The sequence below is a fragment of the Lepisma saccharinum genome, chromosome 20 (genome assembly GCF_977018435.1).
Source record: "Lepisma saccharinum chromosome 20, izLepSacc3.1, whole genome shotgun sequence".
Taxonomy (NCBI): Eukaryota; Metazoa; Arthropoda; class Insecta; order Zygentoma; family Lepismatidae; genus Lepisma; species Lepisma saccharinum.
This window is the reverse complement of record NC_139248.1, coordinates 23,029,193-23,045,480: the sequence shown is the minus strand read 5'-3', so window position 1 is coordinate 23,045,480 and position 16,288 is coordinate 23,029,193. Positions and strand designations below refer to the sequence as shown.

At 38.8% G+C, this 16,288-nt stretch overlaps 1 protein-coding gene across 1 annotated transcript in view; it reads right to left on the bottom strand.

Annotated features, from left to right (window-relative positions):
- LOC146003379 (glutamyl aminopeptidase-like) overlaps positions 1 to 15,107 on the bottom strand; it is a 69,090-nt gene extending 53,983 nt beyond the window's left edge. The window contains 4 exon segments of the mRNA XM_083141660.1: positions 1,477 to 1,744; positions 2,369 to 2,528; positions 9,703 to 10,185; positions 14,332 to 15,107. Of these exon segments, the coding sequence (XP_082997786.1) occupies positions 1,477 to 1,744; positions 2,369 to 2,528; positions 9,703 to 10,185; positions 14,332 to 14,831 (1,411 nt within the window). The 5' untranslated portion in view covers positions 14,832 to 15,107.
- Positions 15,108 to 16,288: the final 1,181 nt, after the last annotated feature.

Below are 16,288 nucleotides of genomic sequence, written 5' to 3'. Positions count from 1 at the left end.
TCCTAAAATCCTACCAATCACTGAAAGATGAAAAACATTAGTAGAAGCATTACTTGAGGCATGCACAGTGGCGACGATTATGGAGTGTGGAGGGGCAGATGACCCAGCACTATGCTAAACATTATCTACCAAGGCAAAGAAACTGTCCTTGCCCTCTCCCCCCTCCCCTCACCTTGCCTCATCAGTTTTGAAACCCAATCGCCGCCACTGAGCATGCATCACATAAATATTTACAGTAATATCATATAATATTATATTACGTTATTAGAACAGTTCGTACTCGGTAAATAAAAAGGAAAAAATAATAAGGAAAGGGTGGGATTTGAACGTACGATGTTTCGATCTTGACGAAAACAGTAAAAAAACGAAAGTGCTGTTATCTAACCAACTACTCCAAGAGACTGCTAGCAAGAACCTCAGTAAAGAACGTTAATCTCAGTTGAAGCAACATTGTGCCGGAGTTTCGAACCATTTTTCGCCAAGAACCAAGGAAAAAAGACACTTTGCAGAATCGTGTGGTGTTGTGCAAGGTATCTTTACTAAACATTTCGCATAAAATCATCATCAATTTGCCTTCTTGCATTGAAATGTGACCGCAATTCTTTCTAGGTGGATGAAAACCTGTTCAGTGTTTCACAATGCACATACATTTTCCTATTTTCAAATTCAGAACGAAGAATCTTGAAATATTTTCAACATTCGTATTTCTACTTAACATTTTTTTGCCTACTCATATATTTTATTACTGCTTTAGGGTATCTTTACTTTATGGAATGTGAAAGAATGAAAAAAAAAATCACGAGCGTTTTCATTCAGGAAGAAGAAATGTTGCAAAGTTGGCTACTCTTAGTTGGTTCTGAAGTGCTATGCTGCCAAATTTACGAATTCCGGACTTTAAAATTTTTCAGGGCGGTCAAATAAGATGTTGCAAAGTGTACATTATGCAAAGATTTCAAGTCAATACAATTACAACTTACTAGGGTCATGCATATTTCGGTTTTGACAGAAATACGAAATAACACATTATAATGTTAATATTTCATGTTTTTGAAAGGTGTGAGGTGCATTTTGTTACCACCTTTTCTCATAAAATTATGCGAAATCAACTGCAAAATACGAAATAAACTCTTAGACATGAAATTTATGGTTTACTTACCAATGTAATACCTTCTGAGGTCTGAATTTTTCTGTCAGTTATGAAAATCATGGGAAATTGATTAATTCTGCTGTAAATATTTGAGAGCAAAAATTGACTCCTCTACACAGGAACAACCTTAATACTCTGACAACTGCATAAGAAGTGAAATGTTAATTTTGTGTAAAAAGTATGGGTTTTAAAACAAATGTAGGTTTTCATTCACCACTTTAACACCAAAATGCCATTTCATATATTGCATTTCAGCCTGAAATATGCCCAGTTTTAACACACAAATCTTGATCTCTTATTCACCATAAATATGTAACTCTACCACTTACCTAACTTTGGTAGAGGGTAATCTATTTGGAAGGATTCGATGTAGTATTCTGTGATTTTATGCCCAACCTCCAAAGCATACTTTGTGTTTTCCACTTGGTTTGGCGTCGCATACACTTTCAATGGAATTACGCTCCTTTTTCCACTAATGCTTCCATTCATGCTTTGAAAATCACAGACGACAAAGCAAGCGAGATAAGTGACCATTGGAACAGAGGTTGCAAAAGTCACAGTTGTGAGACCCATGGAAGGAGAACCTACTTCTTCAACCTATGAAAATGAAAATAAGTTTTATGTTAATCCAGTATATCAAATCTACAGCAATAATTGTGAAGGTTTGTTTCAACCCTCTGGCGGGCATGCTGGAGGAATTTGTTACCCCACAACCATGTTGTTGTTTTTTTGTGGTGTCGAGACATGACTGGTCCTAATCCACCATCTGCTGACAGTGGAAAATAACAGGCTGCTTGCATAAAAAAAATATCAAGAACAAAGTTAGTTTTAGAGTAACTGTACAAATAGCTCGGTTACATTGTAAATTAACAGCAACTATAACTAAGTTACATTTCAAAATGATTAATTGTAACAGAGTTACGTTTTGAGCCAAATAACTGTGACACAGTTATTTTTAAAAAGTAACTTTCCAAAAACTGCTTTTACCTTAGGAAAACTTTAAAATTAAACTCATCACCCCAAGAGTCATTCAAAAACCAACATTATATCATCAATTAAGAAAACTGCCTAAGCTTAATGTCTAAAATAAATTAATCACACTCCGCCTTGAAGAGGGCAAAGAGTAAAGATGAACAAACCTTGAATCAACCTAGCGAGCATCAGCTGGAAACAAAGATTATCTGGTGTACCTCTCGGAGAGGTAATCAGTAAATATGTAGCAATATTTTAGCTCTCCTCTTGATTCATGTTAGATAAGGCAATGTATTCAGAAGAAGGCCTCACCAACTTCACTGTGAAATTGGATTTGAAAGATGGTTCATCGAGACAGGGAAAGGCTCTTCGGGCATATGTCGGTTGAAATTTTGAAGTTGCAATGTACCTACAAAGAATGAAAACAATTTTCATACATGTTTTATGAATGTAGAGATAAGAAAAATCAGAATTCATAATCATAATCCACCTTTATTTATGTATTGTATAATTTCACAGAATGATATTGCTTTTCAGGGACAATTTGTGTAAATTGACATGTATTACATAAAACTATATATATGCATACTATATATAAAAAAAGGAGGAAGAAGAGGAAGGGATAGTACCAAGTTTAGAAGAAGTAAAAAATGCAATAAAGTCTCTAAAGAATAATAAAGTGCCAGGAGAAGATGGCATAGAATCGGAGCTCTTGAAATATGGTGGAGAGGAAGTGCAGAAGGCCATATATATGAAGTGATAGAAGAAGTTTGGATAAAAGAAGAAATGCCCAGACACTGGACAATAGGAATAATATGCCCGATACATAAGAAAGGGGATAAAGCAAAGTGTGAAAACTATCGAGGGATAACACTACTGGATGGAACTTATGAAGTATTTGGTAAAATTTTAGCAACACAATTGAAAAATTGGATGGAAAGAATAATGGGAGATTACCAAGCAGGATTTAGAAAAAATCGCTCTACATTGGACCAGATATTTTTACTGCGCCCAGTGCTGGAGAAGTTTTATGAGTATAACAAAGAACTGCACCAACTATATGTCGATTTTAAACAAGCATACAATAGCCTGGAAAGAAATAAGTATACAGTATAATGGAAGAGTTTGGAATCTCAAGGAAATTGATAAGACTGACAAAAATGACAATGAAAACAATGGAATGTAAAGTCAGAGTTGAACAGGTAATGACAAACATGTTTAAAGTAGAGAAAGGACTGAGACAGGGAGATTTACTTTCTACAATACTATTTAATTTAGCATTGGAAAAAGTAATCCGACAACTGCCAATCAACCCTGGAGGAACAATATTAAATAGACTAACACAAATAGTAGCATATGCAGATGATGTAGCATTAATAGCAAGGAATAAATAAGCTATGGAAGAGAGTTATCAAGTGTTAGAAGAGAAGGAGGACTGGAAATGAACACAAATAAAAACAAATATATGAAGATGGGAGATGCAGAAGGAGGCAGAAGAGAAGGCATGTGGAATTTGGTTAGCTAGAGCATTCCCTGACATTCGCTACGAGACTCGGCGGCAAGCGGCCCCCAGCGTCAGAGCTTGTCTATGCCGGTGAACGGGGTCCGCGACAGTCGCACGCTACAGTCTGTTTTTTTCGCTCTCTTTCCTTTTCTGTTGACGTTGCAGACTGACGCCAGTATAATCCTCCCTCGGAAGTTGTGTTGTGTTGTGTCCATGTGTTGAAGATTGTGGCTTAATATGGCACCACAAAAGTTTACATTACAACAAAGGATTTATCTTGTCGAGTGTTACTTCGGAAAGAGGAATTGTGGAGAAGTGCGACGACGTTTTGCAACGAAATTTCCTGGTGTTCCCGTTCCACATAGGACCACTATATTAAACCTCGTAAAAAAGTTTAGAGTAACAGGGTCAATTCTGAATAAAAGTGGAAAGAAAAACCCACGTGCACTTACTGAGGAAAAACTCGATGAGATAGGACAAAGGTTAGAACAGTCTCCTCGGAAATCTATCCGCCGCCTCTCCCAAGAAACAGGTGTTTCAAAAATCCTCTAGGTCCCCCGATTTGTCAGCCTGCGTTTTTTTTTATGGGGAAATCTAAAAAATAAAGTATACAAAGACAATCAGCACACCATCCGTGAGTTAAAAGAGAGTATTGTACGAGAAATCGGGAGAATTACAGTAGACGAACTTGCACGTGTAAATGCCAATTTCCTTCGGAGATGCCAGGAATGTGTTGCAGCAGAGGGACAACATTTTGAACACCTTCTGTAGTCAAGGTTAGTACACAATATGAAAACTGTAATTTTAATAGCCGATTCTACCGACTGTCATGGACCCCGTCCGCCAAGAAAGACAAGCACTGACGCCGGGCCGCTTGCAGCAGAGTCTCGTAGCGAATGTCAGGGAATGCTCTTTCAAACAACAAAAAATATAAAATATATTGAAGGCGTTTTTAAGTGTGTAACTTCATTGTGTTTAATATACATGTAGAAAATTGTACAACATACTGCTTTAGTTGTATATTTGCATGTTGTTCTTCCTATACTCATGCGAAAACAGCAAATAGTTAGGTTAAATAATGAACTAATTTTCAGTGCTTGAAAAACCAACAAACTGGAGACTGTCAACTAAGTTGCTCAAAAGATTATTAATTTCTGCAAGTTATTACACAGAGATAAGAATAACCATGGAAATTCCACGTTTAAAAAATAAAACAAACTAATACGGACATTAATTTCAACTACTATCCGCTCTAAGGTTGAATTATTTCTTAAGAAAGAGTTATATTCACTTATCTATTATACCTGACATAAGTAGTATTCATTAGAATTCAGAAGAAATTCAGTTCATATATGCTGTTGTTTTGTTTTTCCAGCAGAGATCGGCGCTCTGGTGGACATCAATGAATTCCAATTTTTTTTTAAAAAAAAAACTTACCCGTATTTCTGCAATCTTTCGCCTGCATCTTGATTTGTGTCACAAATCTATTTGTAGATCAATTCCACTTTCTTGCTTTCTTGCTTGAAGAAATCGCAATTTTTTCATCATTTCATTATTGTTCGAGACTTGAATGAATTTATGAGCATTCAGCTGTAGATCAAAATACAAGTCTTTAGCAAATGTGCAGGCAGAAAAGGCACACAATACGTGACCCTTTAACTTTTCACGTCTGTTCAGATAGTGCGTCAGAGCAGTAATGTCAGGTAATGTTGCCGAAACCTTCCTTGCTGAAGATAGATCAAAGAGGAGATACGGGAAAAGAAAAGCCACGCCCTGTTAACCACTTGTACGTCCTTCGCGTGGAAGCACAGAAACACAGAAATGTCTCGCGTATTCCCGATTCTTGCCTTTGCACAACACGAACAGCCTTGATAAGGCTGGGAAATCCTATTTTCTTTGGGCTGGGCTTGGTCTGCCTCTATTCTTTTACAGAGAGTTTTTCTGCAAACCCTCAAATTCAATTTCCTTTCAAGCATGCCCTCAATAAACCAGTCGTACTGAGTAATTAAAAACAAACAACATTAGCTATTTACACCCCGCTTCACAAATACACACACCACGAACCACAGAACATGACAGACACCGAAGCACAACACTTTCAAGGAAAAACAGAAAGAACCCAATCACTCATGCAAATTTGTTCCAAGCCGACTTCCGTGACCGGGTGATTAGCACAGCGCTACGACGCCAGGGCTCCTGGCTAATAAACATACTATCTTAGGCCAATCATGTCTGAAACACACTTGTTTCCATTTTATGCAAGATAGCAAGCATTATACGAAAAAGAATATTACATGCAAAGGTAAAGTTCCACTTGCATATAACACCATGTCATGAAGGCACATTTAGGGGATGTGGGGGGTAGGTCCCCACACATTTTCGATCTCGGCCATTTTGGAGGTAATGTGATCAGCACCACTCTCCGGCCGCCTTTACCTCCCAGGGTTGCCCCCGAGGTACCCTTTAACTTGAAGCTGGATGAACCCCAGAGCTGCTTTATGCGGGGACAACGCAGGAAAGAATTCAAACCTTAGATCACCTAAGCGGGAGATCCGGGAATATTACATGTATAATTCTTTTTAAAATCCAATCATATATCATAGACCTACAACGGTAAACATATGAAGTCAAGCCTTCATTTCTTTCCTAATACTTGTTACTTGTTACATTTAAGATACGTTTGAGAGAGAGAGAGAGAGTTTTCATAAAGTATAATAATAATATAAAATTAGTGTCGCATTTTTTAAAGTTTAACTGTGGTTGAGCGAGATCTTTTGTGCTTAATAGTATATAAATAGCGTAACAAGACTCATTATTTATTTTATAGTTTGATGTTTTACTTAGGAATATATTGATTTTCAATTTCCCGTTGCTGCGTAATGAAGGAGGGGGTTGAAAGGGAGCGGAATCTGCCGCCACCGCCCAGGGCGGTAGCGCCGACCCTGGATTGAGTTGATGTTTCATACCCTGTCCCAGCTAACTGTAGAGCAGAGCCGCCCATATCGGCAGAGGAGGAGGAGGAAAATCGAGTGGTGAAAGCGCAGTGTTGCCAACCGTACATGTACGGACGTACGGTCCAGACCTTAGACCGTACGCTAAATGCACGACTTGTCGAAATTTGCTCTCGCAGTTTTATTCCTAATATTTCCGAAGAAATTCTTAAACCAATCGTACGAACCTGGAGACAAAAATACGGTCCGTTTGCCATGTGCGTTCGGTATTATCCTTTTCAAAAGTTTGCAACGCTGCATAGCGAAAGGGCAAATCGGGAAAACTCCCGTCGCCTATTACACAATCCCGTTTCTCTCAGTGTTCATTCGTGGAGCCGTCTCGCGTCACTACTTGCGCAGAAACTTGTTCTCGTTCGCCTGGTCTACAGTTAGCTGGTACGGAGTTTAAGTCCACTTTATGCACAGTAAGGCTAATCGGGACTGGACCTACAGTTTAAAGTGGGATCCGCCGAACCACAGGCACATAGTACTGTGTGCCTCCACCGGGTATCGAACCCGGGACCCCTTGATTACAAGGCGACGAGGCTACCACTGCGCCATCGGGGAGGCCCGAGATGTAACGAGAGTCTACTGCCTACGTCCTATCCAGTTACAGTAAGAGAAAGACTTTATATTTCATTACACCAGTGTTTCACAACCACCGGGTCCTGGCGTCAATTATACCGGGCAGCGAGAGGTTCACCTGAAGTTTGCGACCTGAAGCCCGAACTGGCAACCACCTGGAAAGATGGCTTTTCGTTCGGGGTTCACCAGCGATAAGAGAAAATTTTTCGTCTCCAGGACTGGTAAGAAATCAAAGCCGCTGAGAGGGGGACTGTCACCCGTGCATCCTCCAAACTTGAAATACAACGGTGGGGCCGTTCTCGAGTCAGGGTCGGAAAGGTGAAGCGATTTGCAGCTCGAGCTTGGAACCACCTGGAAAGACGGCCTTCCGTTCAACTTTCCATAACGATAAGAAGAAATGTTTTCGTGACAGTTACTGTGTGAGCGATCAAACTATCTAAACCGAGGGCGTGTTTGCTTCCGGCCTCCAAATTTGGAGGTTTGCGGACGAGCACCGAAGTCAATTTAATTTGAGTAGCTATTTTCATTAACAAATATATTGAAGTGAAAATATTCTCATTAAATATAATTTTTCTGTATCCGAAATGGAACATGCCAATGAAAATCAACACACCAAATTAATTTAATGATATGGACGGGAGGAAACTTAAAAGATTTCAAGTCCGTGTCCCTTGCGCCGAGGGTTCTTATCGGTTCATTTCCGCCGCGACATATGTCAAGTAGTGTTGCCCACGAGACGAGACTTTGGCCTGTCTCGTCTCGTGGAAATGCTGTCTCGTCTCGAAAATATTCGTTTGTATTATGACACATGGTCAATCTCGTCTCGTCTCGAATTTTTAAAAGCCTGTCCCGTCTCGTCCCGTGGGCAACACTAATGTCAAGACCTTCCTTGGTGGGTTTTCCCACAATCCGGAGTGTCATTGCCGCCGCGCGCACGTGTGTTTATGACGTTGCCCAGCTCCAGCTGTGTTTATCTTCGATTGAAACGGAAGGTGACTGGTAAGTGAATGTAAGATGAAAGTATATATAAGGGCTATACATTGGGAAATTAGTATTCATGTAAAACTGAGTATTGAGAGAGACGACAAGATGGCTGAGAATATGGAAATGATTGAAACAACGCGTGGAAATTTCAGCGTACTCACATATTAAAGATATCCAAAACTTTGTTAAGTCTGAATCTAAAAATTTAGTTTTAATGCCAGAATCACAACTTGATATCATACAGTTGTTCTCTTGACAACATGTTCGAACGTTCCAAATGCGAGAATGGGTCTCGAATCCATTTGAATTCACTGTACTTTCTGGAAAGTAATAGTAATTTAAATATAATAGATTTTTAAGACAGTAAATAAATTTTCGAGCCAGACTTTGCGACCCACCAAACGCTACCTCAGGCCCCAGAAGTGGGTTGTGCCCCATAGGTTGAGAAACGATGCTGTAGACCCAAAAGTTTCAGAAGATAAGAGCAAGGTTTCGTGGAACGTTAAGTGCAGACAATATTTTCATTAACTTTGGATTATGTTTCCATTGAATGTATAGATAAAATCATTTAATTTCATTAACTTTGGATTATGTTTCCATTGAATGTATGGATAAAATCATTTAACTTCTACGTAAACTTCATTGATGGTCGAATGGGAGACTTTTCAAAATAATAAAATATGAAACGCGTACTTTAATGATTGCGTTTAAACGTAAAGGCTACAGTACAGTATGTTATTTTATTCTTGATATTGCGTTTATGAATTGCCAGTTTGAATAAAATTAAATTTTAAAATACTGCTAATAATACTTAAAATTAGTGTTTAAAAGTAGCTAATGTTCTATGCTTTTTGCATTAGATATAAGTATCCGAAATTGGTTTTAATTTCCAGTTTTTATTCTAGAAGTGCCAAAACAATCAGTTGAAGGGGAAATAATGGGTAGAATTCGAGATTTTTAAAGTGAATGGAAATTTCAAAATATTTCCGCGCTCGGACGGGAAACTGCGAAGCTTTTGCATTCCCGAACGCTGGGGTTTTCAAAACTTCTCGTCAAGATAGTCCCAACCAAAAATTTTCCGTCCCGCGCATCCCTTCTTAAAATGGAACACTCGGGAAAAATCACTTTAAAGATGCACTACTTACTCTGAGCAATATAGATTTATCTGCCTAGATCATTGGTTACGGAGATATAGGCTAATAACTGAGAATCTGCGAAATTTATGTTGGGGGGAAGCACCGCGGGAAGGGGCGAGGACTTTTCGGATTTTGCACTATTACTAGTGTTCTAACTACTGACCAAAATTCAGCTTTCATGGAATTATTCCCGACATGAAACCTTTATCGACTGGGCTAAATGCTTACCCGAAATGTTTTCAACGCAGGATCTGGTCTGTTTGCCTGATAAATGAATTGTGGGGGAAGTTGTTTGCTAAGTCATCCATTGCAGTTTACATGAAGTCATTGACAGCACAGTACGGTGACACGAAAAATATTTTGATTCTTTGGAAAATCTCTTACCTTCTGTTTCCATTTTCATCTGGATAATCACTGGAATAAAATCCAACGATGCCATTATCAAGTGGTCCTGTAAAATTAAGTGCCAGGTAGTAATGTCCAGGAGCTAGCTCGGACTTGGGCTTGAAAACGAGAAATTCATTTTCCACATCTTCACAAACCGACTGGAATAAGTTTGTTTCGTTATCTTCTACGCCTAAAAGTCGAATCGTGTCATCCAAGATTGTGAGATGCTTTGAGTGCACGAATATGTCATTTCTAGGTTGAAGAATGTCCAATGTAATGTTCACACTCCCAGAGAATTCTGCATTTGTGGTAAGGTCTGGGTGAAGATAAACGTCGTAATCAAGAGGAATTATATCCTCCGGTAATCGATAATCGTGCTTTTCATTGCCACAAGTTGCTAATTTAGATGCACAGAATACTCCGTTAAGAAGTAGAAGCACAAACAAAACAGCGCAAGAGTAGAGTTGCCCGTGCATCGTTCAGTCAGAACCAAACCTAACCACGAACTGAGTTGTTGTAGTCACTTCAATTTCAACGTCGTATTATCTCAAGTGAGCACAATAAAAAACAGACTGAATCGCTTGAGATGACACTGCATAAAATGTTACGTGATCCAGTTTTATAGGTGTAATATTTTAGTGGCATCAAGCTTAACCAAGATCTGATCTCTCACTGATCTGATAACGTTAATCTATCATAATTTTCACAGGCATATTTTACAATATGTCGTATTTCAAATGCCACACACTGTTGAAACTCGCATCAAAATCACACTGTGTCATTGATCTTGAGTACTGAGTAGGCATGATTTTGCTATTCGTAACTTCAATTATTGAGTTATTTACAAGCAAGGATGAATAAATATTTCCAACTGTAATCTCATTGAATGATTTGTTATTTATCAAATATGTCAACTATTTCACTAGAAAGTACATTGCGATCAGTCCCGTCATTTGATTGGTCACCGTTAGGGGTGTGCAACGCGTGCCACCTTAAAGAGCATCCGCTTCCGAAATATTTATATCCCCTGGTAATATACTACATATTAATATTATTTTTGAATGTTTTATTCACATTCAGTTCTTGTGAAAACGCTGTCGCATTAGAAAAGAAGGAAGACAAGAAAGGAAACCTACATTAGCCATACAGCTCCATTTGAAATCAGCTTACGTTCTTTAGAAAAATATAACCCAAGCCTGCTGTGAGAAAAGAGATGTTCCGTCAGAACAGAGTTGAATTTATTGTTTGTGGCCCCAACCTTCGACAGATTTCCCGTCATACACCATTGTTCGAGTGATTGATTGTTTGATTTTAAAATTATAGGCACGTCAAAAAGATGTTTGTTAAAAACTTTCTAATCGAGATATTACACTTGAGAAAATTGTCGAGGCCGTTTACCCACAGTACCCCCTCGAGAATTACATTGAAATTTATATTAATCGACAGATTTTGATGTTTTACGTAATATAAAATTAGTTCCAGCGCGCGGAAAACTCAAATAACGGAGATATTCAATCACAAAGTATGACCTACGTAAGCAAAAACCTACCATTTCGGAGTGCTTTCGCCGCTTTTCATTATTAAAAACGATAGATCACGTCGATAATAACTATTGGTAACCTAACTACGTAAAATTATAGCGTGCTGTTGTAGAATGTCGTTTTGGGTGCTTCACTACTTGCGCGAAACCTTCGGATTGTTGTTCTTCACGGTAAAGTAACACGCTAAGGTAACAGACACTTTACTTCACAATAACACATTTCCGCGAGCTAAAATTAACTGAAAACGTTTATAAACAACAAAATCTTTAAATGCCATGCAAAATATTTCACTTTCTCTAGGGGGTACCTAGGGTCAAGGATACCAAATTTTCTAGTGTTGCGGCGTACGGACTTAAAAAATTTAATCTTCTGTGTCCGACGATTCTGCGCCTCTATCATTGGTTTTGTTATCTGATGCGACGATTACGCGATAAAAGGTTATAAATAAGATGACCAACTATCCGGTATTTCCCAGGAACTCCGGCCTTTTTATTATTATTATTATTATTATTATTATTATTATTATATAATCCTCTCTGCTCTCGTATTGACATTCTATTTCTCAGTTACATTTCATTGACAGTGAAGATCGCGAAATCCCATTCATTCCGCGCGCTATAATACGAGTTCAGCAAGTCATACAAAACTTCAAAAATGGACTGTAAGACCTTGCACGTTGAGCGTTTGTCGGGTGTAATCGTGAATGTAGTAAAAACAGGAACGATTAACCCAACGATGGGTTAATATTTTCAGTGATTTAAGAAACAAATTGATGTGCCAATCCTTAGTAAGATCTTAGGCTCTGTTTTGAGCATTCCAGCCTCAAATTCCCGCACTCTAAGGATTTTTTTTACTGATGAGCAACAAATGGACAAGTCAGAGATTACTTTAGAACTAATTAGATCAGAACTAGTGGCAGCAATTAATTATGAGTATAGTTGTTGTAAGGTTTTGAAATTTGCACAAGATAAAAACTGCTTGATTTTTCAGCATCAGTGAACAAATACATACAAGTTAGGACTAAGAAACTGCAAATTTGCAAAATTTTCTTCTGTATATTATATAAAATGTAAATGACTTTTTAATATATCACCCAATCCATGAACATTTGCTGGACTGATGCAGTGACGGTAAAAATGTGCGAAATTTGTCGCGACTAAATCTCCCTTAAATTCGATGTCAAAAATTGGAAATCTCCCTTAAATTCTTGGCCGAAAGTTGTTCTCCCTATAAGTCAATTTTTTGACTGAAAAAACAAGGTGCGACAATTATGTGGTTCATCTCCGCGCTTTATTATATACACAAAGGAAAATCCCCTTTAATTCTATGTTAATCTATAATTTATGTTTGTTTAGATGAATCCGATTAATGATTGCGCAATTTTAAACGCCAAGAAGAAGACTAAAACTTCCTGGGGACGTGAAAAGGGGGGTGGGGGACTTTTATTTACCATGTAGATATTGGGCCCGTTCCGAAAGTCGCAAGAGTTTAACGCGTTAAACGAATTATGGTAACTGGCTGTCCCATAAGTGCTTCCGTACGTTTCGTGAGTTTCATTATGCTGTCCCAAAAGTCTCATTTCGTGCAAGAACGAGATTCACCAAACGCACGGGCCAGGAGGCTGGTTTGTTCCGTGAGAATCGTCTGCTCCTTGCAGACAAAGCGCGTGCTGATGGATTCAAACTGCACTAGTTTTAACAGAGACCGATATGAAGCAACATGCACAAGATGAGTGTGCCTTGACCAATCTTAGAATGCGATTAAAATGAGTAACTGTGTCCACAGTAGAGTTTATTTTTGCCATAAAGACATTCCATTCCTTCTGCTGACGCCATGCGGAAACTTTCTCTAAATAAAAAAAACACTTCGCCTGCGCTTTCGCCTAGTGTGTCCAATTCGTCTGTAAAATAACTGGTTTCACCAGATTCACGAGCCCAGTCATTTTCGTTGAATGCGTTCGTTTCGTTAAGACTTTCGGAACGCACTTGTGGGTTGTTCAGGGGTGTAAGGGGTGACCTTTCACATAGTACACCTAAATGTCAACTTCACTTCCACGTTAGTACACCCTGGACTGAAGACTAACGAGGGTCTGGCGACTGGCCCTATGGCCAGTATAATTTTGTTTGTATTGTCCTGTTCTTTTGTCCTTATGTGTGCTGAGTGCTCCTTTACAGCCTCAGCTTTTAACGAAAGTCAGAAGATTTTAATATTTTATGATTTTAGTTCTGCAACGTTAGAGTTGTTATTTGTAACGATAAGGGGCTGGACCCCGTATAATGTGACGGGTGCAAAATAGCCTTAGTGCTGACGCACCCAAAATTTTAAATTCAAATTGTGGGTTGTTCACCCCCTCCGCACATGGGTGTCCTCGCATTCTAAAAAAAATAACAGACTATAGTATATTATATTTTTGGAGACTTTGTTGCAAAATATATTCTTTGTAGCACAACTTGTTAAGTAAGCTTCTCGATAAGAAAATACTGTTTACTCACGATATGGAAATAAAGTTTAAAAGCTATATTTTAAGCGTCTGCGCATGTATTTTGCCTTTGAACATGTATTACGCCAGATCATTGGCGTACGCGGGGGGAGCTGATGAGGCTACAGCCCTTCCCGAAATTTTGAGAAAATCCTTTTTTTTTTAAATGAAAGCAGTAAAACACTCGGGGAAAGCAATGTGGTAAATTCAGACCCTCTTAAAATTACCCGTTTCTGTCTTTGAAAAACTTCGAAAACTAATTTTAAAAATTATAATTACGAAATATTTTATTGTGCATCTCCCCCAGAACTCAGGTATAAAATTCCAACCTCCTCCGAAAAAAATCTGCGTACCCCAATGTGACAGACTGATGCCATTCATATTGTAAGTTTCTGGAGCATGGTCATTTGGTTGACAACGAAATAGCTAGTTTTATCTTTCTGCCATTTGAAAAGCTTAAGATAACGCATACAGTATCGTAAAAAGAGCCTTCATTTCATGTAGGAGGAAATCTATGCACGGGGCAACTTTGTAAACAACAACACATTAAAGTTATGTAAGAGTTTAAAGAAAATAGTAAATAAATGTCTTATCTTCTTTTCTTACCTTTGTCCTCTATTACCCTTGTAAGCACTGCGATAGAACCCGACAAGGCTTGTTGTGAGATTTCCGGTAAACTCAAAGTAGAGACTGTATTTTCCCGCAGGAATTCCATCCTTTAATTGAAGTACCCAAAATTCATTCTCACGTACATAAAACGCCCTCTCTATATCAACACTTGCCCTATTTCCTTTATTCTCAAGTTTGGTAACGTTTATGTCCAAATCTTTAGCGTGTGCCACTATGAAAGTTCGTGCAGCAGAAATATCCAAGTCAATAGTTACACGACCATAAAATATACCAGATTTTAGGTCGGGATAGAGCCAAAGATCGTAATGAACTGGATACGTGTCATTTGGTAAACGATACTCGGACGTCCACACCGGTTCCTTTGCGTTGGAATCGTAAGTCACCAGACACACTCCTAAAATTACGCACACTATCACCACAAAACAGCAGAACACTAATGCACAAACTGTCGATCTCTTAATGTTGATAAGTCCCATTTTATGCGAAGAAATGCACCAACAGAACAGATTCGAAAACGCACATTAATGCAAGCACATCCTCATGTCATGTTCATTTCCTCCTATTCGCCGGTGACAACTAAGCAAAACGCTTCCTTGTTCATACACGAGTTTATAAAATGCAATACATACTCGTTAACTAGGTTCACTTCATGCTTTAAAACTGACCCACAAAAGTCAACATTGGCAAATAAGATCGTGTGAATCATGTCACGACCTTCGAGCTTCAATCCAGGTGTCGCTAGTAGCCTTCATTCGCAGTTCCATCAAATCAAAGCATTGTACTCGACCGAGCGAGGCAGTAACTTATTGTTACTTAAAAAGCACGTTTGAGATGACCTTGGAATCAGGCGATTTTGAACTCCTCCTCAAGAAGGCCAAAGGGCTGACACAATGTTGCAATTGAGTCATTAGTGTACCAGTTCCGGCTAACGGCCGCAGTTTATATAATCGTTGATGTGTCTTTTATACAACAAGCTATTGCTATTGTATTGTACGTGTTTACAGTCATGCATTCACCAAGCTAACAAACAACTTTCCCAAGATAAAAACAACCTCCCACAGTAATTTACTACATAAGCTGGTATCGGGCTTCAGGACCCCCACCCCCTCCAATGCCCTCGACACACAGATATAATACTTATCACTACATGAAAGTTATGTTTTCGCCTGGGCATTCCCACATGCCATGGAGGTGGGGTTTCACACATTTTCGATCTTGGTCAGAGTGGAAGTGATGTGATCATCATCACGCTCCGGCTACCTTTATCCCTCTTCAGGTACTTACTGACGACAGTCCGAAAGAGTAAAGCACAGTGGCGTAAATAGCACCCCCGCATCAGCCGCGATGCGGGGTGGGCGGGCTTTCGGGGCGCAGTAAGAATGATAAATTAAGAAAAACCGATAGTTCACAAAAGTTTTCCTTTCGGCGTTAAATTATATTTTCAACCAAATATATTTTATTTCTATGTCCTTACAACTGCAAACAGAAAATGTTAATCACTAGAAAAGTAGAAAGTGAAACACCAGATTCCTAGGCATAGCTAGAACTTTATATTTGGGTGTGCACAAAGGAAAAAATGAGGTCTTGTACACTTCGCAACATCTTATTTGACCGCCCCGAAAGAATTCTAAGTGCCGAAATCGTAAACTTAGCAACATTGCACTTCAGCTCCAGGTGAGAGTAGCCAACTTTGAGTAGGTCCTTCAACTAGACGATAAACGCTGCGGTGATAGGTTTTCAATTTAACACTTTCCATGAACTTAGAAACAATAAACCGCTATTATAATACACAATCAAACAGATATAATAAATTGGAAAAAGAACCTTGAAGGATATTTACGATTATGCTTGCTCGACTTGAAATTTGGGGGGTTTGAAACACTGAATAGAGTTTTTCTCCACCTGGAGGAAATTGCCAGCAAGTTTGTGCAGA